This window comes from Cynocephalus volans, chromosome 6, assembly GCF_027409185.1.
Source record: "Cynocephalus volans isolate mCynVol1 chromosome 6, mCynVol1.pri, whole genome shotgun sequence".
Classification (NCBI taxonomy): Eukaryota; Metazoa; Chordata; class Mammalia; order Dermoptera; family Cynocephalidae; genus Cynocephalus; species Cynocephalus volans.
This window is the reverse complement of record NC_084465.1, coordinates 97,519,351-97,542,028: the sequence shown is the minus strand read 5'-3', so window position 1 is coordinate 97,542,028 and position 22,678 is coordinate 97,519,351. Positions and strand designations below refer to the sequence as shown.

General features: G+C 56.4%; 2 protein-coding genes across 2 annotated transcripts; both read right to left on the bottom strand.

Annotated features, from left to right (window-relative positions):
- Positions 1-20: 20 nt before the first annotated feature.
- On the bottom strand, positions 21-8,861 carry AMDHD2 (amidohydrolase domain containing 2). Its single transcript, XM_063098675.1, has 11 exons — positions 8,740-8,861; positions 8,385-8,521; positions 8,166-8,305; positions 2,681-2,735; positions 2,290-2,502; positions 2,118-2,206; positions 1,891-2,035; positions 1,704-1,811; positions 1,513-1,581; positions 498-599; positions 21-109 (listed from the first exon to the last, which is right to left on the bottom strand). The coding sequence occupies exons 1-11, from the start codon at positions 8,820-8,822 to the stop codon at positions 21-23; spliced, it is 1,230 nt and encodes a 409-aa protein (XP_062954745.1). The 5' UTR covers positions 8,823-8,861.
- A 165-nt stretch (positions 8,862-9,026) lies between these two features.
- Positions 9,027-15,056, bottom strand: ATP6V0C (ATPase H+ transporting V0 subunit c). Its single transcript, XM_063100369.1, has 3 exons — positions 14,658-15,056; positions 9,945-10,128; positions 9,027-9,770 (listed from the first exon to the last, which is right to left on the bottom strand). Exons 1-3 carry the CDS (start codon positions 14,734-14,736, stop codon positions 9,566-9,568), a joined length of 468 nt encoding a protein of 155 aa, XP_062956439.1. The 5' UTR covers positions 14,737-15,056; the 3' UTR covers positions 9,027-9,565.
- Between the last annotated feature and the right edge of the window lie 7,622 nt (positions 15,057-22,678).

Sequence of the window (22,678 nt, the reverse complement as noted above, 5' to 3'; positions counted from 1 at the left end):
CCTGCAGCCGAGGTCCTCAGTCACTGCCTGGCTTCCTCTGCCTGCCACACCAGCTCCCCGGAGATGTAGGTGGCCTGGACATGGAGGGAGTCATCGAGCACCACGAAGTCTGGGTGAGAGCCAGGCGGTGAGAACAGGGCAGGGAGGAGCCATCTCCCCCCAATGTGGGTCCTCAACCACAACCCGAGGCTGGGGGAGGGGGATCGAACCCCAGGGACATGACTTGTGCAGGACACCCTGCACATCACAGACTGGCAGAAGCTCTGAACATGAGAGCTACGACTCCTCACAGGTAGGAACAAGGGCTCCCTGCAGCCCCTTGCCTGGCTTTGTTTTGGACGCCAGAAAGGCTGGCCTGATGGGAACACGGGGCCACACTGAAGCTGGCAGCAAGTAGAAAGACCTCACCCACCGTGGCCCCATCCCAGGCCCCCCAAGAACGCTTGAGTGTTCAGACAGGGCCAAGGTGCCCAGGCTGCCCGGAGCTGGGACCTCACCTGCATCTGCACCAAAGTCCAGGGTCCCCTTGCGCTTCTCCAGCCCCAGTAGTTGGGCAGGGTGCAGGGATGCAGCCTCCAGGGCCGACTCCACACTGCAGCCTGCTCAGAGGACACAGCTTGGTGAGGACCCCCAGCCCCACATGACTCTGCCCCTCCCCCACATGCAGCTCCACAGCTCCGGGTCTCAGGGACTCTGCAGCAGGTCAACAAGGACCCCACCCTCCCCCAGCTTTGTTCCACAATGCCCAACACCCTCTTCCCGGGACCACCCACCCAGCTTAGCCTTGCAGGGACCTATTCCTCACTGACAACACTCTCTCTGGACCCCAGAACCCACAGGACCCCCTCCTTCTCCTGGGTTCCAGGAAGAGCCCCCCAACACACATAAGGAAGCAATACCCTGGGCCAACCATACTACAAACCAGCGGCCACTGGTTTAAATGACTACATCCACTTGTGTTCTCTATGCCCTCCCAGGCCACAGCCACCTCCCTGCTGTCCCTTGCCCCCATCCCATCTGCCCTAAACAACACGTTGGACCCTGGGGCCGCCTAACCCCAGAATGACACCCTAGCCTTGAAGCGCTGCCAAGAGTCTCTGTCAAATACCCGACCCCCTCCCCACTTTCCCCAACATGCCGACCTCTGGAGCAGTCCCTGCACGGCCCATCATGAAGGCCTGGGCGCATCCCTGCCACCCCCACCCACCTCCTCACCAGCTCAGCAACTGCAGGGTCCTATGAAGCTCTCCCCACAGGCACCTCCTGGTGCCAGGGCTCCACTGCCTGTCACCCTGGCCCGGGTCACCCGCATGCCTGCCGCCTACCACAAGCTCTGTCAGGCAGGCCTTGGCTGCATTCCCAGTGTCCAGTCCATCTCCTGGGAACCCACCAGACACAGACATGCAGGACATGGGCATCGGGCTCTAGTGATCCCCACTCTTCCCTCCAACTTCTCCCACATGCAGCCCCCGCGCCAGACACACACCCTCACACACACACTGACTCGCTAACCTGTGGCCTGCAGGAAATGCCGCACACAAACGTCCATCGGGGCTATGCTGCCACACAGTGTCTTGGTGCCTGAGAGCAGAGCAGGCTCTGGGGGTTGTGGACTGCCAGGCATGCCAGCTGTGGCCACCCCCCACAGAGGGACTGAGGGGCTGTTCTCACGTGGGCAGTCATAGGGGATGGGGGTCACTCACCTGCAATGTAGGCTGTCAGGCCATCCACCTCTACCTCCTGTTGCCCCAGCGTGTGGCGGCCATTGCCCAGGCCCAGAGCAGGGACTGCGTCAGTAACCAGCACCAGCCCTGGGGGAGACAGAGCCTCAGGACCTGCCCTGCTGGGTTGTCCTAGCTGCCCCGCCATCCCACCTGCCCTGCAGCTCACCCCGGGGATGGGCGCGGTGGGCGATGCGCAGGGCGGCGGGGTTGGTATGCATGCCATCAGCGATCATCCCATAGAAGATGCAGCGGCCTGGGGGCAGCTGATCACTGGTCAGGAGCCCCACGATTCCTGGGTCACGGTGGTGGAACTGGGCAGGGTCAGGAGAAAGAAGGGCTGAGCAACAGCAAGGGCCACCAAGCCCCACCACCCCGGAGCAAGGCAGCACTCACTGGCAGCATGGCATTGAAGAGATGGGTGATGAAGGTGGCCCCACTCCGCACCGCCTCCTCCGCAGCCCGCAGGTCAGCCACCGAGTGCCCTGCGCAGGGGACCTGGATTCAGATTCTGCTCCTGTCCCAGGACCCCTGGAAAGAGCCCGCCCGCAGAGACAGCCCCCCTCACCTAGGGACACGCAGATGCCATGGGCAGTCAGTGCCTGGATCACCTCATGGCTACGGCCCAGCTCAGGGGCCAGCGTCACGATGCGGACATTGTCCAGGGGCCCGTAGGTGGCCAGCACATCCTGGAAGGCGTTAGCCTCAAAGGAGCAGAGATGGGCCTCGGGGTGCGCACCCCGCTTCTCCCGGCTGATGAAAGGGCCCTCCAGGTGCACCCCTGGGGGGAGGGGAGCAGCTGCAGCAGACACCCCACCCTGCAACCCCGCCCTGGCCCCTCTCGCCCACCCGCCCACCGGCCCACCCACCCCAATTGGGCATCTGGAGTGGGAGGGGCTGCCAACAGGTCCCCTGAGGAGCCTCCCAGGGTGGGGGCAGGAAGGGGGTCAGCCACTCACCGAGGACCCCTGCCCCATGGGGACCACCACTCTTCACGGGGATCTGAGGAAGGACCTGGGGGGAACCAGCTGTTAAAGCCCTGCCCCGCCATGGCCCAGCACCCAGATGTCACAACCCAGCCAAGGTCAGAGATTATAGGTCAGAGTTCAGAGCCCAGTGTCCAGCTTGGCCCCACTGGCCATCCCCTCAGGTGTCAGAAGACAGCTGAAAGCCCTCAAGGGTGGTCAAGGAAAGCACAAGTGACAGAACTATCAGGACATGTGGTCAGAAGCAGGAGGAAATGACAGGACCAGGGGGATGCCAGGCGGCCTGCCCATGAGGACCAGAAGGCTGCAGAATGCTCCTAGGCACGTGGGTGGCCCCAACCCAGGCGGCAGCAGGAATGCCACGGGGTGACAGGAGGGAGGAGCAGACACCGAGCACGGCTGCCGAAAGCTCAGTGCAGGTGGGGAGGGACTCGGCACCCATGGCGCAGCCCACACTTTGGCCATGGCTGGACATGATCAGGAAGGTGATAAGTGCTGGGGAGGGGTGACAGGTGTGCATGCTACGCATCTCAGAGGCCAACAGGCAGGCCAGGCAGCCCATCCCACGCCACCTTCCTTCAGCGTGGGCAGGGGCGTGGGGGCTGTCAGAGCCCTACAGACACTGGGACAGTCCCTGGGTGAGGACCATGGCCTGACTGTGCCCTGCAACAGAACTCCCCACCTCAAAGAAAAGCAAGGGGTTTTTAAGAGGCTTAAGCCCAGGGGAACAAAGTGGACAAGAGAACGGTGGTCAGATTTGGGAGCTAGAGGAGCAGACATGGGCAGCTTTGGGCAGGCACATGTGGTAGGGTCAGCGTCCCCCACAGTGCAGGTCTTAGTAGCACCTGTGCCTTCAGGAGTGGGGTGACGGGGCGTTAACAAAGCCATCTGGTGAAACAGTAGCTAGGTCCCTGGAGCTCCTACCCCAAGTGTGCCCAGCCGAGCACCTGCAGAAGTAAACCAGAGGGCCTCTGAGCAGACGGTAGGTTGAGGCACACTGGACACCCAGGTAATTAAGTGCAAGTTCATGTTCTTAAGGCTGTCAGCAGGTGGCCAGCCAGCCTTTTCCCTCTGAGCAGAACAAGAAGACTCTTCTCAGGGGACATGACCAGCCCCAAAGAAACTTCTGGAGGCCCCAAAGAGAGCATGCACCAAGCTCACCAGGCACTCTGGGAAAGCCTCTGCAAGGAAACAGCACAACAGATCAGAGGACAGAGCACATGGGGGAAGCAAAAACCACTAAGAGAGGAGGACATGGAAAACAGCCATCATTAATACTCTCAGGGCAATAAGAGGTCTTGAAGCCACGAAGCAAGAATAGGATGTTAGGAAAAAGGGACATTTGGGGGAACCAAAACAAGCTGTCAGAATTAAAAAGAGGCTGGCTGGTTAGCTCAGCTCGTTAGAGCTTGCTGTTATAACACCAAGGTCAAGGCCTCAAATCCCTGTACCGGCCAGCCACAAAAACAAAAGAACAACAAACAAAAAAGGAAACCAAAATTAAAAATATGCAAGTACGAAGGCAAAAAACCTGAGAGAAGATCTGGAAGACAAAAGTTGAAGAAATGTCCAGAAAGCAGAGAAAGAAAATGAGAAGAAAAGTTAGAGAACCAAACCAGTCCTGGAGGCCCAACAGTGGGGGTAACAGGATTCCCATAAGACACAACAGAGAAATGGGAGGAAAAAATCATCAAAAAAAAGTTCAAGAAAAGCAAAACAACAAAACCAAAAACTGAGCTTCCAGATTGCCAGTGCCTGCCAACAGCCAGCTAAATGAATAACCTCTCCCAGTCCTCATGGCATGCTACCCTGAGACTAAAGGATCATACACTACAAGGTTCCAGAGAGAAGAAACAGGTCACCCACAAAGGGTCAGGGATCAGATGGCTTCAGACTTATCAGCAACTCTGGAAGTTAAGAGACAACACAGCAATGCCGTCAAAATTCTAGAGGAAGATAACTTCTGATCTAGGATTCTAAGCTGGCCAGTTTTCTCAGTGGGTAGAGCGTGGTGCTGATAACACCAAGGTCCAAGATTTGATCCCTGCCTTGGACAGCAATAAAAAAAAGGAAAACAGAATTGCAATCAAGATTAGTGGGTCAAGGGCTGGCCTGTGGCTCACTAGGGAGACTGCGGTGCTGATAACACCAAGGCTATGGGTTCAGGTCCTAAATAGGGATGGCCAGTTCGCTCACTGGCTCAGCATGGTGCTGACAACACCAAGCCAAGGGTTAAGATCCCCTTACCAGTCATCTTTAAAAAAAAAAAAAAAAAGATTAGTGGGTCAGTCCGGCATTTTATGGAACTCTGCAAGTTCTGAGGGAAACAAATGGAGTGCCCGACTGCTTCTTTAGGCAGCATCCCCAAAACTCCCAGGGGTCTATAGACATACCCTCAGGAGCCCAGATTTCTCAAAAAAAATAAAAAATAACCTAGAATTCTAACCCAGCCAAGCCACCAATCAAGGGAATAAAGACATTTTCAGACCTTTAAGATCTCAAACCTCCCATGACCCCTTTCTCCAGAAGCTACCAAAGGATGTGCTCCACCAAAATGAGGGCGTGAACCAGCAAAGAGGAAGACAGAGGATCTCAGACATAGGAAATCCAGCAGAAAGAGGCCAGGGGACCCCCAGATGAGGGGAAAGGAGTTCCCAGGAGAGCAAGTCTCCAAGCCTTGCACAGAAAGACAGTATTGATGGACCCCATAGTGCAGCTAAATGCCCTGAGTGAGACAACCGGCAGGAAGCCTGGAGCTGAGTTCGTAGTTAAAGTACTTAAGCAAACAAAGATTATCAGTAAACTCCAAGGAAAGCAGAGTCGGCAGGTAAGAAGACATCGCTGAGCTGCGAGTCCCCTTCACACAGTCCTGACGACTGACCATGTGGCTGCTCTCATCAACATTATGGTCGCAGTTGCTTGGGGAGGGTGAGGGACAAGAAAGGGAGGTGAGAGGACTCAAGGGCTGAAAGAGAGCTAATCCTCCTTTTTCCTGATGAGAAGCAACAGATACTGCCCTAAACTGAAATACCAAGTATGAATACTAGCATGTTTTTTAAGATACGGGGGCAAATTCCAAGAGTCAACTGAGTTGAAAGTTGTTGTCCCTAAGGTGGGAACTGGTTGGGGCAAAGGGTTGCTGTTTCTAACAAGCCATGTGGATGGACAAGTTCACTAAGATTTAAAAAAAAAAAAAAAGATCATGGCGGAGTTTTTCTAGAATAGAGTTTTATAAAGGAAAGCAAGAAAGAACTAAGTAAAGAAAACAAAATAAAGGACAGATAAGAGGTGAAAGGAAGGAGGCACATTCCAGGCAGGTAAGTAGCAACAAAGGTCAAAGTGCAGAGGGCGTGCGGGGCCAGAGGCAGTGGCCTAGCTGCACCGTTGAGGAGGCGCCTGACTTAGGCTCAGCAGATAACAAAGAGATCAGATTTGCCGCCAGGTACGGTAGCAAAAGCCGGGGTTACAGGAGACCCCAGAAAAAGAGCAGGTGGTCTCAAAGGACCAGACCCTGATGACAAAAGACCTGGGTAACTTCTGGCAAAGAGGCAATCCAATTCCACCCAGTGTGAATGGGCCCTGGAGAAGGTGGGTGGAGGCTGGGGGAAAAGTCCTCTGGTTTCTAAGATGATACTGGTACTAAGTGTTACATATCTGAAGCCCTCCATGACCTCCATCAACAGTTTACCATCTGCCTCCCAAGGCCTTCATCCTAGAAGTGTTTACCAAGGTCTATGAGGTAGATGGACTGCAAAGGGTGCTGGTAAGAAAACTTGTCCTGCTCGCCAGGCTCCTAAGGAAGAGAGGGCACTGTGTACCACGTCGGTCAGCTGTGCCACTGGAGCACGGGCAGTGCATGACTACACAGCAGCGGACAGCGGTGGCAGGTGGGCAAGGCTGGGCATGGGAGACATGGGGGCCACCTGGCTTGCAGACAGAGCAAGGTGAAGGCCTTCCAGGCAGGGAGCTTGGGGCAGGAGAGGGGACACCTGGAACAGCTGGAATGTGCCTGGGGAGAGAGAAGGGGCTCGACAGGTAGAAAGGGAATGCTACCCAGCAGGGGCTGACATAACGAGTACTGGATCTTGGGAAGATCACTCTGGCAGGACCCAGGGCCTGGGAGAGCAGCTGAGAAGGCAGGTTGCAGCAGGAAGATGAATTAGCTTTTCGACATTTGATTCTGTGGTGGGAGAACTGGGAAATTTCCAGAAAGATATGCATAGCTGATACTTACTTAGTGCTTAATAGGTACTACGCATAGTGCTGAGCACCCAAGGTCTCAGAGATGAGTATTGTCATTATTCTTACTTTAGGCTGGAGAAAACTGAGGCTCACAAAGCAGTAAGGTTGTCCCCAGTCTTCCAGCTGATTGATGAAGTCAGGAGGCCAGGACCAAACCCACAAAGCCCAAACACAGAGCCCACAGTCGACCCCATAGCTCCCTGCTCTATGTCCACACACCCAGAAAGGGACCCTGTGGGTGGGCGTCACAATCTAATCTGTGACCCTCCAATGGATCCTGCACAGGAGGGAAAAAAAGGCTGATACAATCAACAAAGCTGACACAGAGGGTCAATTACAGTATCCTTAACGATGAGAATTTACTAAACTCACTAACTGTATCCACTTTTTGGGGTTTGTTTTGGCTGCTGGATCGCACCCTGGACCTTGGTGTTGTCAGCACCACACTCTAACCCAATGAGCTAACCCGATTCCACATGTGTAAGGAATAACTAAATACTAAAGACAAAGAAGCATGACATATACAACCTACTTTCAAACAGTTCAGGAAAAAACAAAAACACACCCACAGCCAAGAGAAGCCTGAATAATACAACGTGGCAAAGAGTTAAAACTGGAGAACTTGCATAAAAAGTAACGATTCTAAGGAACAACCAGACCAGTAACAACTGAATTCCTTCCGGGTAGGAAGGAAAGTGGAAGGGTGGGGGAAACAGGCAAGGGCCGCCCAGGACCGCAGGGCAGTGTCTCTTTCTGGAAGGCGTGGTCACATACCACAGACGGGTCAGGGAGGAAGAGCCTGATCAGTGACTATGGCTGTGGCAATCAGAAAGTCCCTGTGACCTTGGTGAAAGAGGCAGTTTCTGGAGCCTGGAGGCGGCCAGAGTCAGGGTGGGGAGGGCCTGTGGCAGGTGAAGGCGCTGAGACAGCATATGCGCGGACAGCTGCAGAGGCAGCCAGGAGACCTGCCATGGCAGAGAGACAACTCATGTAGAGAAAGCCCGGGGAGGGATCCCAAGGCCAGGCGAGGGAGGCCAGCAGGAGAGACCAGATCCAGGTGCTAGGAAGCGTGTGCTGGCAAGTGGGACTGTCACCCAACCCACTGGGAATAAATTTCAGCTGAAAGCCACGGTTACAGAAGAGCATGAGATTTGAAAATTAAAGGGATGGCTTGCTCCTGGGGTCCTCTCCTCTCGAGGCGGGACCCCAACCTCACCTTGTGATAAACCTCCGGTGGAGAAGTGACCAGAGTGGGGCAGAAGGAGGTGACACCGTGTGACAAGATCCTCCGGGCCACCAGGGCGACCCCCGCACCCACGTCCTCCGTGGCCTGAGAGAAGTCAATGCCAAATCCACCTGCAGTCGCAGAAAAGAGGTGGTCTCACGGTGCTCAGAGATCCTCGACTGGGTCCCCCTGCCCGGCCCGGGGCTGCACCGTTGATCTGCACGTCGATGAAGCCCGGCGCCAGGATGCGGCCCCCGCAGTCCCGCTGCTCGTCGGCCACGCGCCGCTCCTCAAAGAACAGCTTCTCCGGGTCCAGGATGCGGCCCCCACGCACCCACAGATCCTCCCTGCGAGAGAGCGGCAGGCGCTGGGACCTCTGGCCCCGGCTCCGCACGGCCGGTGCACGCGCACCCGCACCCCAGAAGCCCCCTGCCCCGCACTGTGCACTGTCCGTGCACGCGTCCCCGCACCCCACAGGCCCCTAGCCCCGCCCTCCGTACGCTGCCCCGCACACTCCCAGCTCCACGCTCTAACACGGTCCCTGCACCCCGTGCCTGCCGCGCACCTGAGCAGCGCCCCGGCCCGCAGCAGGCGGCAGTTAGTGAGCTGCAGCACCGGCGCCCGCGCCGCACCCTGCCCGCCGCGCATCGTGAGCCGCGCGGTGCCGCGAGCGCTGGCGCCCAAACGCGGCCCGGGCCGCCGCGCCCACGTGACCCTCAGCTGACCAGGCGACGCGCCACGTGACCACCGTGCCCACGTGACTCAGCGGCCCACGTCAGCGGCAGCACCCGATGACGCGGCTGCCAGCCTCCGGCGCCCCGGCCCGCCCCACACAAGCATGGAGACAGGGGCTTCCAGTCACATCGGAGAACTTTATTGGACACAGCTGAGCGCCGCCCGGGCAGGCCCGGCACGGCGCCCTCCAGGCCGCAGCGGGCCGCAGGGAGGTGGCTCGTCCAGGGAATCTCAGCAAACGGGGCCCCACAAGGCAACACTCTACCTAAGATTACTATATGGGCAGGAGACAGGGCTGCTCCACGGACGCATGAACAGATCAATCTTTTATAAATAAACATCAGTGAAGAGAAAAATGACAACTAACTCATCCGTGTGCACAGAGCACTCTAGGGCAGATGGGTGGGGTCGGCCAAAGGCCGGTCCTCACTGGTCAGGGGCCTGGACGGGTGGAGAGCAGGCCCAGATGTCCACAACACGGGGCAGGCGGGGGTAAGGCAGGGGCAACAGACGATGGGCACTAGGACACTGCGCATTTACAAGACCAACTACTGAGGGGGCAGCTGCCCCGTGCGTGTTTGTCAGGCTGTTCATTCTGGAATGAGAAGGGGGTGGTCTTTACATCATATTCTGTGGCTGGTGGGTTCGGAGAGGGGCTACTTTGTGGAGAGGATGAGGGCGACGATGAGACCGTAGAGGCCGAGAACCTCGGCAAAGATGAGGATCAGGATCATGCCCACAAATAATCGGGGCTGCTGGGCAGTGCCACGCACGCCGGCGTCCCCCACGATGCCGATGGCAAAGCCAGCCGCCAGGCCACTCAGGCCCACACTCAGGCCAGCACCCAGCTGGAGAAAACTCCTGGAGAAAAGAAGAGAGACAGCATTGACACGAGGAGCCTCCCTACCAGCCAGGGGAAGACAGCATCTTGGGTTAAACCAGTGGGTCCACCTGTCCAACACCCTCCTGCCCAGTCCTCCAGGCCCATGTGGCAGCCTGACCCAGGGTGCAGTATGGTTCAGACCCAGCACTCACCTGTAGAGGGTGATGCCCTCATTCAGGGAGTTGGCAATGAGGACTGCCACCACTAGGCCGTAGATGGCGATGATGCCAGCCATAACCACTGGGATGATGGACTTCATGATCATCTCTGGCCGCATGACAGACATGGCCGCAATGCCGGTACCACTCTTGGCTGTGCCATAGGCGGCACCCAGGGCTGTGGGAGGGAGGGAAGATGAGCCCAGAGCAGCACACAGGGAGTCTTGGCACGGCTGTGAGGACATCCCATGTTATCTATATGCAGTAGGGGGCTGAAGACGGCACCCGGACAGAGGCAGGTGGCCCTCAGGAGGAACAGCCATAGCCGGGTGCAAGGAGCCTGGGGTAGTCGTCATCTCCTTTCCTCTTAGCTGTGGCCTCCACCCCCCAATCCCAACACAGGTCAACTCTTCCCTCCAGCAGCAGCCCTTACAGCTATCTGGCCTACCTGGGGCTCTCATTCCGTGAAACCCTGGCCCAGGCCCCCCAGAACCCTCCAAGCCTTCTGCACAGACCCCATGCTCTCAGGCAGCCCAGTCACATGGGAAAAGGCAGCTGGCGTCCCAGGAACCTTGTTTGAGATTCTGGCACCTTTTGTCCCACTTGGAATCCCAGGCACTCAAGAAAGACTTGGAAAAGCATGAGTTGACTATCTCAGCAGCACAGATGGTGGGCCAGGGCCGGCCAGCCAGCCAGACGGCCTGCCCTTGGGGCTACTGCCCAGGTACATGCTCGAAGAGCCACCACAAGTCAGATGGCACAGCCACTGCCATGAGGTGTGGCCTCAGGGTCAGGAGCAGCTGACCTGGAGTCCTGTCATGTGGGCCACAGCCTCCCAACTCCCGTCAGCCCACAATACTTCCCACTACGCCCAGCCCTAAACACATCACCAGGAGGGCTGAGTGCCCTGCCAGAAGTGGAAGCTCTCGGACCCCTCGGCCTTGAATAGATTAGAGAATCCTCTGTAAATAACCAAAGGGGATTGGGGGCAGGGTGGGGGGGGAGATGAAGGTGTCATCACCCAGCCCAACTGTGAGGCTTCGGCAGACCTCCTGGAGGCCGCCCCTGTGTGTGTGGTGGCCGCGAGGCTCACAGAAGCCTGCATGGGGCCTCCCACCGCACCAGTTAATGGGGCTGTGGGAGAGGGCAAGACTCCAGGGTGGCCTGTCTCCTCTGGAGCTGTCCCTCCTCCCTCTCCCCAGAGAACTGTCTTCCTTCTCAGGGATTTTTCATTCTCCTCTCCTGGTCTGTCCTTAAGTGGAGAACAATGTCAACACAGAACAGAGCCACAGCGGCTCAACCAGGTCTTCTAACTTCTGCCACCTGCCCTCCAGTGCCACCATAGAGGCCCATCAGGCTGCACTGGCAACCCCATCTCTGCCCAGGGCACCCGTGCCATGGTCATTTGGGGGAGCAGATATATAAGGGACAGCACAGGTCAGAGGTGGGAGGGACAAGGACAATCCCAGCCATTCCTCTGCACATTTTAGTGATCTAATTGGGCCACAGAAGATGCCTACTCTGTGCTCAGCACTGAGCAGAAGTGAAGTCAGAGGGGCTCTGCCTCTCAGTGCTGAGCCCAGCGAGGAGATGGGCACAGTGACTTCCAAGCACAGCAATGTGTTCCAGAAGAGTGGGGAGCATCGTGGACAAGGTGGTGCCAAGTGTTGGGGGGAGCTATGGTGAGCAGGTGGTCACAGGAAGACAGGGAAAGAGGACAAGGATTCTAGACAGCACATTCTGAGACACCAAACAAGATGGCGCTGGATGAGGAGTGACTAGAGGGAGGAAGGAGGCTGGGCAAAGGAGCCGCACTGCCTCCTCCACACTGTCCCCAAGGTGCCTGGACACTGCTGTGCCCAGATGTGCTGCACCTTCAGCTTGGGGCCCAGGGCCCATCCTCAAGAGGCCTTTCCTGAAACTCTCCTAGTCACAGTGCATTTTGGGAGCTGGCACTGCAGGCCCAGCACCATGTCTGTGTAAGAGACCAGCTCCACAGCTCCCACCGTTAGGCCATGTTACTAAACAGAGCACAGGATAAGTGGCACTGGGTGGGAGACTGAATACAGGGAACTTGGTATCTCAGGTAGCAGGACCCTGCGAGGCAGGAAGTGAGCTGTGCCCTTCTCTGCAGAGGGCAGCAGGGAGATCACATGGCTGGGGGGCAGGGGAGGCAACAAGAGGAAGAAACAGGGATAGCCATCAAGAGCCAGAGCAACAGCGGATAAAACCTGTCCCAACCGGGGCAGGAGCAGGTGTCCAGAAGGGTCCTGGACACCAGCTCCAGTGGCCAAGCCTGATGGGTCTGCAAAAGGCAGACCTGTCAACGATGGCAGATTGAGCAGGGGACAGAGAGCACAGGGTCAGAAGGCAGTTCCGGAACACAAGCACCAAAGAAGACAGGGTGCCACCAACAGGGAGGAAGTCACAAAAAATACAGGAAAGGAGCAAATGAGAGCTTCATGGAAAAGATGATGAAGAAAGACTCAACAGGACATTTGTCGTAAGAAAAAAAGGGGAAGCTGGAGCGTGAGACAGGGAACAGGAGGCCTGAAAGATGTGTGTGGGCCTCATTTGCCTTCAAGACTAATCAGGCAAGTGCTAGGCAGGCCAAGTGACAGGAGCTGGGGACAGAGCATGGAGTCTGCCCGGCAGTAACACTAGAGGCCTAAGAATAGAGAGGAAGGAGGGGCAAGACTCGGAGAAGACACATTTAGCAGGAAGAAATAAAGTCAGAAGTCGATCCACTTGGCCAAGTGAGAGGCTAGTGCCCACAGGGCCACATCAAGCCCCATGTGGAGAGTAGTGGAGCTGAGGGCACTCAAAGAGGAGCCGCGCAGAGGCTGCCAGAAGCAAGCAGGCCCCAATCCCCAGAGCACGCTGGGAAGGCCTAGACCAGAAATACCCTCTTTTCCATTTCCGGGCACCTGCTGGCCAGGCTCCATTGCACATGTATGTTCTTGATGGATAGGGAGGCAGGGAGCTGGGTGCAGAAAATGGGTTCAGTGCACAAACTCAACTTCAGGAGCAAGTGGTGCTGGCCAGAGTGCAAGTTTCTTGTGGGCAGAAATCTTGTTTGGCTCACTGATGTCCCCCCAGTACCTGGCATACAGGGGCTCTAGGATTTGGGATTTTTTTTTTTCCATTTTCCATTTTTTTTTTTTTTAATTACTTTTCCCCAAGATTGTTGAATGAATGAATGCCAAACAGTAACCAGGTAAAGTAGAAGCTCTGGAGTATATATTCTGGGGGCAAAGAACAGAAGAGGACTGGGGGACGGGGGTGTGGGACAGCCTGTTTGGAGGAACCCTGAAGGTGTGGAAAGAGTAAGTGTTGCTTGGGAGGGAAGGGGAAGTCTAACCACAAATGACCCCTTACTCGCACATGATGGGAAGGGCAGGGATCACTCAGCAGCGCATGACCAGCAGATAGGCCCAGGCAGAGGGAGGCCCCCTAGAGAGCAGACCTCCCAAACCCCCACCTCACAGGTGTTTACAGTCAGCAGAAGCTGTTTGGAGTTCAAACCCTCCACATACCTGCACTGGGAGCCTTACCAGTCCACCAGGTAGGGTAGGGCAGGGCGTGGTCATCTAAGCCAAAAATCAGACTTAACTGAAGAGACTGGGACCAGGCCAGACCAGTCCCTGGGGGCTGCTACTGGGCCAGACTTACCTCCCAGGGTCCTACATTCCTCGGCCTGGACCCAGCCCTTTCTCCCAGGTAGGCCAATTTTCACTAAATTTGACACCCCAGGACTGTTAAGGCCCAACTTCTTGATGGCATTCTGCCATCAAGAACCCTGGAAGGCCCCTATCTCCACCCCCAGGGCTGCCCCTCCCAACTCCAGTCATGGGGGAAGAGCAGGAAGGTTATTCATTCATCCGTCCATTCATTCATTCGGGCCAGAACTGGAAGACTCCCTCCTCCTGTAAATGCCGACACCACATGCCACCGTCACCCACCTCAAAGCACAGACCCTCAGCGAGCACCCACGCAAGTAGCGCAGATGCTGGCTGCCTCCCACCGCTGGATCCCTCCCTGCGGGCTCTGAGGACCAACCCCTCTGCCCAGCGTTCCCAGCCAACCCACACACAGCTGACAGAGCTATTGGGAAACCGTGACCAGCCCTAACCGGAAGCACCTGCCTCTGCGTACAGACGCACCTGAGCCTCGGCCGGGGCCGACCGCCACAAGGACGAGGGCTGCGGACCCTGACGGGGACACGGGGCCCCTCGGCCGAGGAGCGCCAGGGACTCTCCTCCGGGAACTCCCGGGCAAGACCCCCGCCGCCGCGGCCCACGGACTGGGAGCTTTCCGAGGTGTGATGTCACACCTGCCAGCAGAATCGGGAGGGGGGTGCGGAGCAGGCGCAGGACCGTGCGCCGCCCCCCTCGCGCCCCCACCCCAGCCTCCATTTCGCCCCTCCCGGGCTAAGATGGCAGCGGCGCCGCCGCCCCACCCCCGCCCCGACACGGCCGCCCGCCCGGCCCTCCGGGGACCCGCGGCCCGCACCCGGCCCGAGGCTAGCGCGCCAAGCGCCCCGGACACCCGACCCCCGCCCACAATCATGTGAGGTCCGGGCACCCCCTGCAACAGCTCGGATTACGTCAGAGTGAAGTCACGCCCCGGACCCCGGAGAGCTACTGCCACGAGCGACGCGCGCGCCCCCTGCCCCGGGGTCCCAGTCCCTCCTGCCGCGGCACTCACCGCTAAAGACCATGGCGGCCGAGGCGCCCATGACTGCGAAAAACGAAGCATACTCAGGGGTGGGCTTGGTCTCGGACATGTCTGCGGGCGGGGAGGGGCGAGCTCAGCGAGCCGAGGCGGACGGCGGAACGCAGGCGGCAGCGAAGGCGATCCGGCTTGGAAGCCGCTGCGCTCTAAATACCAGCACCGCAGAACAAAATGGCGGCCGCGGTCGCGTCACGTGACCCGGGCCCCGCCCCTGCGGGCCGAACCACCCCGCGTCTGCGGGGGTCACGGCCCGGCGGCGCCCGGTGGCCGGCCAACCACCCCCAGGATGCGCCGCCGGCCCGCCGGCCCAGGCCCCCGAGCCCTTTCCTGCTCCACCCCGGCCTAGGCGGCTGCGCTGCCGAGCGCTGTCGGCCTCCCGAATCCCGCAGCTTTGGGCCTGTCCGGCACCCGGGCCGGGGCGGGGCGGGGGCGCTCATATTAGCATACGGGGCGGGACCGCGGGGTGCCCCGCCTCCTCTGCGGCTGCGCGGTGCTTGCCCATGTTGGGCTCCCGGCTTGGATCCCCGGTCCCTCCTGCGGGACTGCGGTCTCCCTGGAATCTCCTCACACCTCCTGGCGCCAAGGATCGGATCAGAAGAGCCAAAATCCCGAGTGCAGGCCGCTGGCCTCTTCTGCTCCAACCCCCAGGAAGGCCCTCACCCCCCACTTGTGAAGTCCCGGCCTGTGGCCGTGGCCCTCCTGTGTCCCGGGTCCCCTCCGGAGCCAGACACACCATCCTCTGAGCCGGCAGCTGGTGACTTCTCCCCTGGGTTCCAAGTTAAAGGGGCCTCCCTCCCCTACATCCGTCCGCTTCCTCGCGTAAGGGACCCAAACATCAGTTGGGGGGTGTCTCTGCCCCTCAAGATATAGGCATGACTGGTTCGAAGCCCTGTCAGTATTTCCGCACGTTGTGGTGTCCTCGTCTCCTGTCTGCCTGCCTGTCTGCCCCACGAGCCCTACACGCTAAACCCGCACTTGCAGGGCCACCTTTCTGGAGCAGCGCCCTAGGGGTGCCCTCAGCCGTGCCCCCAGCCCCGCAGCCCGTGCTGACACTGCCTTGCCCAAACCCGTGTGGCAGCCCCTGGAGCCCCAACTGGCTGCCTTATCTCCACCCGCCAGCTCTGGTTCCGTATCATCCATAGGATCATTCATCTTTTCCCCGTTGCCCTTTTCCTCCCGCCCTGGACAGCTGCCACACGGCCTGGGTCTCCCTTGAGCCCCGAGCCCCGAGCCCCGAGCCCTCATCCCCAGGGTTAGAGCGCTCTCCCTGAGTGGCCTGGGTACCTGCTCATCAACTTCTCCATTTAGGCAATGGGGTCACCTTCCCCAGCCTGGCCCTCCCAATGGACTGCCAGCCCACCTTCCACAACAGGAACCTCCCTCCGGGCTTCTTCCCCCTAAGCTATGCGGGGTCTGCCACTCTATGAACTTGCAGTCCATAAAAGTACCCAGCTCTGTCCTGTTTCAAAACAGACGCAGCAACAGACACACCAGAAGCCCTTCCTCCTCCTCAGTCAGAAACTCTGGTTTCTGAAAAGAGGGCCCTTCACTCTGTATGTCCTCCTCCTCACCCGCCCTACCCAGCTCCTTGCCCTTGCCAAAGTCACCAGTGATCGCCATTTCTCTAAGCAGAGGGACGTTTGTCAGGCAGTCTGAGTGGCTTGCTGCCCACTTCTCTGCACCTCTCCTCTCTGCTCACTCCTTCAGCGCTGATGGAGGAAGCAAGGACAGGCCCTGCAGCCTCAGCTTCACAGCTGGTCCCAAGGGTTTCCAGCACTCCCCCAGGCTCTGCCCTTCCCCTGGGTGGCCCCGTCCTCATAACATTGATCCTTCATCTTACTCCGTCCTGTCTCTCACCTGTACCTTTCCAGCCCTGACTGCCCTCTAAGTGAGAGGAGGAACACCCAGTGCCTGCCCCCATAACTCCAGGCACTTAGGGTACAGGGCCAGGGAAGCCCATGCCAGGGAGGCTGTGGGCAGGGGGAGAATTCAGACCAAGGGAAGGAGGGGCAGAATGGCCCACCTTGAGAAGCAGCACAGTCAAAAGCACAGGGGCAGGTGAGGTGCACCTAACCCCAATATGGCTGAAATGCCAAGACTGGGAAGTAAGGGAGACATTTCCTTTGCTGGATCAGAGATTGGGTCCGCTTTTCTCACTGGCTCCTTACAGTCCTCTCGTTTTCTGCCTAAGTTCAGGTGCGAGAGGTCACACTGGGTCTCTGGTGGGGCTACTGACACCTCAAACCAGCGTATCTCAAACTGAATTCATCATCGCCTGCTTCCAGTCAGTTATTTCCACTCCAAGGAAAAGGTACACCCATCCACCTGGCTCACCCCAGCTGCTGATCACGCACTGTCCCTCCTCCTCACTAATTACTCACCAGCGAGAGCCTGCGCCCCCCCACACACACTCTCAGCTCTGCTCCCACCCCTGCTGCTGCGCTGCCCCTGTCCCTTGCTCTGGCTTTCATTTCTGGCCTGGGTCTTCTCCCTGTCTCTAACCTGGTCTACCTGCCCAGTCTCACTCCCCCCACCCCCAATTAACCCATTCTTCACCCTAAAGCCACAGGATCTTTCCAATTGGCACTTTTCCATCCTGGATCATTTGGACCCTTCCAGGTCTCCTCCCACTTATTCTCTCCAAACCCCCTGATCCCCAAGTGTCACCCCCCTCATCACCTGTGTCCTGGATAGCATGTGCATAGGGAATGTTCCTCAGTATTTAGAATACCACCTCCTCCAGGAAGCCCTCCTGCCTCCTCCTCAGATGCTTCCTTCAGGCCTCTCTGGGTGCCCCCCTTGCACTCCATTATTACTTCTTTTCATTCACTGCTTCCCCCATTGAGGGTCGCTGTGCCTCGTTTTCTGTATTCTTGACCCCTGGTGGGGTGCCCAGAATGTACAGCTAACACTGACTGAGCCCCGAGGTGTGCTGGGCCCTGTCCTAAGCAGGGTGTTATCACATCTAACGCTCACCATTACCCTCCATTTGCGAATGAGGAAACAGGCCTAGGAAGGTTAAGAGCTTTGCCCGGGTCAGCAGGATAGTAAGAGGCGGAACTAAAACTCAAGCTCCAGGGCTTGGGCCTGCCTCTGCAGGGGGGTTCAGTGAGCATCTTGGGGACCAGTGAGGGAGCTGAGAAGGACCCAGGTCACCTGCACGTTGGTGCCCTCTGCCCTGGGCAGGACCATAGGGTGGAGTGGACTCAGGTGGGAATGGGACAGGGGCCGTGGAAGGGGCTGGCCAGGGACACATCTGTCTTCTCGCTCCTGGCTACTTCCCCCTGGCATGAAATCCCAGGTCACGAGCCCCTGGCTTGTCATTGCTCAAGTGGGTGGGGATTTCCAGTAGCTGAGAGGGAGGGAGGGGCTTTGGGAAACTCAAGTCAGAGACCCCTAAGTGATGGGGATGGTACAGAGAGATGAAGAGTCGGGTGCTCACAGAGGGCCGGTGGGGGTGGGGGAGACCAGGAATAAAATCCTAAATGGCCTCAAATGATCAGAAAGATGAACTTATCCCAAGAGAGCTATTTCCAAGGAAGAATGAAGGGAGAAGCCAGCAGCCTGACACAGCAGCCTTCCGGAGAACCTCCAGAAACTGCAGGCGATGGGGTGTCCCCAGCAGGGCACCTTCCCCTTCAGACAGTCCATGAAGACATGCCCAGGGAGCATGACGGTGAGAGATGGCACTGTTAACCTAGAAAAAATACATTAGAGGGCTGGCTGGTGGCTCACTGAGAAGAAAGAGCACAGTGCTGATAACACCAAGGTCAAGGGTTCGGATCCCCATATCAGCCAGCTGCAAAAAAAAAAAAAAAATGTCTCCAAATATGTTGAATTTATTCGGGAATAGAAAACAGGATTATGATCCAGAATGCACACCATGTCAAGCCACGAACACATTCAGCGAGGGAAGGGTAAGAGAAAGTTGTTATGGCAGAAGGGGATAGGTTCATGTAAGCTGCTTGGAAACAGTCCCACTGGCTTCAGGGATTCAAAGTCAGATTTGATAGTTCATTGGCTGAGATACCATTACTGAGCAGTTTCTTCTTGGAGCATCTTATCTGAATTACTGCAGTTCTAAAGACTGTACAATGATAAACTCTGTCATGGAAATGTGTATATGCAAAGCAGATGTGTGAAGGCTATGAAGGACATGAAAGGAATCTGATAGGTTTTAGAAGATCCTTGGAAACAGTTCTAATCTCAGACAAGCATGAACCACTCCTTCATGCCTTTCCCAGCTCTATTTTGTCTGGGTCTGACAGAAAATGATCTCGTCAAATCTCACAGCACCCTGCTCTCTCCACTGGTTCGAGAAGAGCCACATGCAGGCAAGGCTGGGAGGAAATGGATCAACAATGTAATTGCACTATTCAGCAGGAAGAGGGTATAACTAAAGGTGGTTTACTTTTCTATAATTAAAAAAAGTTAAGACTTATAAAAAATAACATATACATAAATACAATGTGGCACAAGTAAGATCTGGCACCCACCGTCACTTGGTGCAAGGAGGCTCCTCAGGCACAGTTAGTGGGGAGAAGGGGTGACTTCAAATCCCCAAGCTGTGTAGCTGGATGTCAGGCACCAAGAAAGGCAAGAGGTTAGAGGCAGACGACTGGGATGATCCCAGGGACGGGGCAGTCCCCTCCTCACTGACTCCAATCTCTGAGGATTGATGCAAAAGGGCCTGATTGGTTATTTTTGTTTTTCTCACTGAGGACCTGATGAGGCAGGCAGGGAGACAGGGGCCAGCCCTGACCACCAGGAGGCAGTGTGCAGTTCTGTGCCCCAGCAGGTCAGAAGGAAGGGAGAATCCTGCTGCTTTATAATAAACCAGTTCCTGGGGCTGAGCGTGGCACACAGGGAGCAGGTTCTCAAATCCTCAGCTCTGGATGGCCAGAAGGGGCCCTGTCTGCCCTTGACTGACCCCATGTCTGGTCTGGGGGTTGTTCCCTGAAGGCCAGTACCAACTCCTTACACTGCACCAGTCAGGGTTCACAACTCTGCCCTGTCTGCCTGCCTCAGGCCCTAATCCATTCCCTCGGCTTTTATGGAGCATCTACTAGGTGCCAGGCACTAAGTGAGGCTCTGGGGATACAAAGATGGGTAAGACAGTCCCTACCCTCCAAGAGCTGGCAGCCGACCAGGGGAGCAGTAACACCCCAAACGTCTTGGCCCATACCAGATCAGAAATAGTTACTAGGTGCAGAGGTGGTACAAAGGAAGATGGGCTGGGGCCAGCTCAGAGGGTCGCCAAAAGAGGTGACCTCCGAATTAGGTCTTAAAAGGTGGGCCAGCCCCGTGGCTCACTCGGAAGAGTGCAGCGCTGGTAGCACCGAGGCTGCAGGTTCGGATCATATATACGGATGGCCAGTGCACTCACTGGCTGATTGTGGTGCAGACAACACCGTGCCGAGGGTTGCGATCCCCTTACTGGTCAAAAAAAGAAAAAAAAAAAAAAAGGTGAAGAGGGTTTTGAGCAGGAGACAGACACGATCCAGTCTGTATTTAAACAAGTCACAGACCATTCCAACCATGCAGCACTGGGCAGCTGTTAGTGACACTGAAGCAGTTGGAACGACTCCTAAGGCACAGTTAAGCGACAGGAAGCAGGGTGAAGAGCACACAGGTGTGCTACCTGGAAACAGACACGCTGGCAAGTGCATGCCCTACAGAGGGGCTGGGGGGTCTGAGAGGCCTGACAGGAATGAGACTTCCCACTGCGTACATTCCTTATCGTATTAATTTTCTACTAGGTGCACATTTTACCTATTCAAAAGCCAAGTGACAGGGAGGAATGGGGAACAACTGCTTTTTTTTTTTTTTTTTTTTTTTTTGTCGTTTTTTCGTGACCGGCACTCAGCCAGTGAGTGCACCGGTCAGTCCTATATAGGATCCGAACCCGCGGCGGAAGGGTCGCCGCGCTCCCAGCGCAGCACTCTACCAGGTGCGCCACGGGCTCGGCCCGGGGAACAACTGCTTAACGGGGACAAGGTTTCCTTTTGAGGTGGTGAAAATGTTGTGGAATTACATAGAGCTGGTGGTTGTACAACATCGTGAATGCAGTAAATGCCACTAGGGTGTTCACTTTAAAATAGTTAATTGTATGTTACAGAAATTTTACTTCAATTTTTTAAAAAAGACAATAAAACAAAGCAGTTTCATAGCAGGCTGGGGGTGAGGGATGCACAATGGGACACTTGCCACAGATGACCTAAAAGGGGACTGCATGAAGGCTGGTGATGGGGGTAGCGGGAGGGGGTGCCCTAGCAGACACTGTGAACATCCCGTTGAGGCAGCCTGAGGAAGGACACCACTCTACACCCTCACCTTCCCGGGCCAGGGCATTCTCCACTCCCCGCTCAAGAACAGGTCTTGCCCAATTCTGGCCTGTGTCTCAATGTCAACCACAAGATGATCCTGAGCACTTACAGTAAGAGGAAGACGTTACTGCAGGGAACGCTGTGAGGTCCTCCAACCACAGGCCCCAGGAACACACCATGAGTGTCACCCTCAGGACCACAGGGGACTTCTGTCCATTCTGCAGTATCCCTTGCTCCTGCCCTTAAGGGGCCGGCAGTCTGGGCGTGGGGGGACGGGGGAATGGGAGAACTGGCAAACAGCGTGCCTGTCATCTTAAGCGCTACAAAGCCTCATCAGAGAGGAAGAGCCAGCCTTGGTGGGGGCCTTGGGAAACCTCCTGGGAAGGGGCACTAAGCCTTGGAGCTGAGACACAAGAGATAGTAAACAGCAAGTGCGAAAGGAAAGCCCAGAAGCAGAGGCTGTGGGTTCATCAGAGGAACTGAAAAAAAGCTGGTACCAGAGAGCATGTGGCTGTGCTGGGGTCCAAGCCTCCCTCCAGCCCAGGAGACCAGGACTTCCCAAACCTGGGCTAGACCTCCTGACTGCCACCACACCCACAGCAATCACCTGAAGGTGAAGGCAAAAAGCGTCTGCATTAGGAAGCAGCAAAGGAAGAGATACACAGCAGCATATATCATTCCTCATGGCCGGTGTGGGGACGAGAAGCTGGAGAGGCAAGACTGGGTAGAAGCAGTTTCACGGGAGCAGGTGCAGGAAGAAAGGATAGGGGCATCCCCCAACCTCCCCGGGAGGAACTGGACAGGGCAGAGGCATCTGTATGGGGCTCGAGAAAAAGGAGGTCTATTTTTCATTATATAGATACACAATTAAAATACAGGGTATTGGGAAAAACAAATGACTTATGTAAACTTCCGATTTTTTAATTTTTTTTTGACGGCTGGCTAGTATGAGGATCCCAAAAAATAGTCTCATTTTATTTTATTTTTTTTAAAGATGACCGGTAAGGGGATCTTAACCCTTGACTTGGTGTTGTCAGCACCACACTCAGCCAGTGAGCGAACCGGCCATCCGTATATGGGATCCAAACCCGGGGCCTTGGTGTTATCAGCACCGCACTCTCCCGAGTGAGCCACGGGCCGGCCCAATAGTCTCATTTTAAATGAGAAACACAAGTTTGGTTTTTGATATTGAGTTGTACACATGCCAGGGATGCGTGCAATCCTTGAGATATTTGACAATTTCCGACAGCAGCTCCTCTGCATTCCTCCACCATTTACTGAGCATGGCTGCACGATAGGCGCTGGGAACAGAAGGAAACAAAACTGATCAGGAAGCGCATGGCTTGCATAGGCGGTGGCAGCAAGCACCTCAGAATACGCACCTGTCTCCTCCATGGCATGGAATAAGCTTCTCCCTGTGGACTGCCGCCATTAGCCAAGGCATCTTTTCAATTCCTAATCTGGTTCATCCCTCTCCTCCTTCATAGATGGAAGCTGTTGTCCCTGGAGCCAACGCACTCTGGATTTCCCATCCCACTGCACTTTTCCGTATCAAGTATTCCGCAATGATTTCTACCAGTTCTCATCAATTTTATTTAGGACTCAAATTAACACTGACCAAGCATTTCAGTACACCCCTTATTTTCACTTTTCCAAAATTGCGTTTTG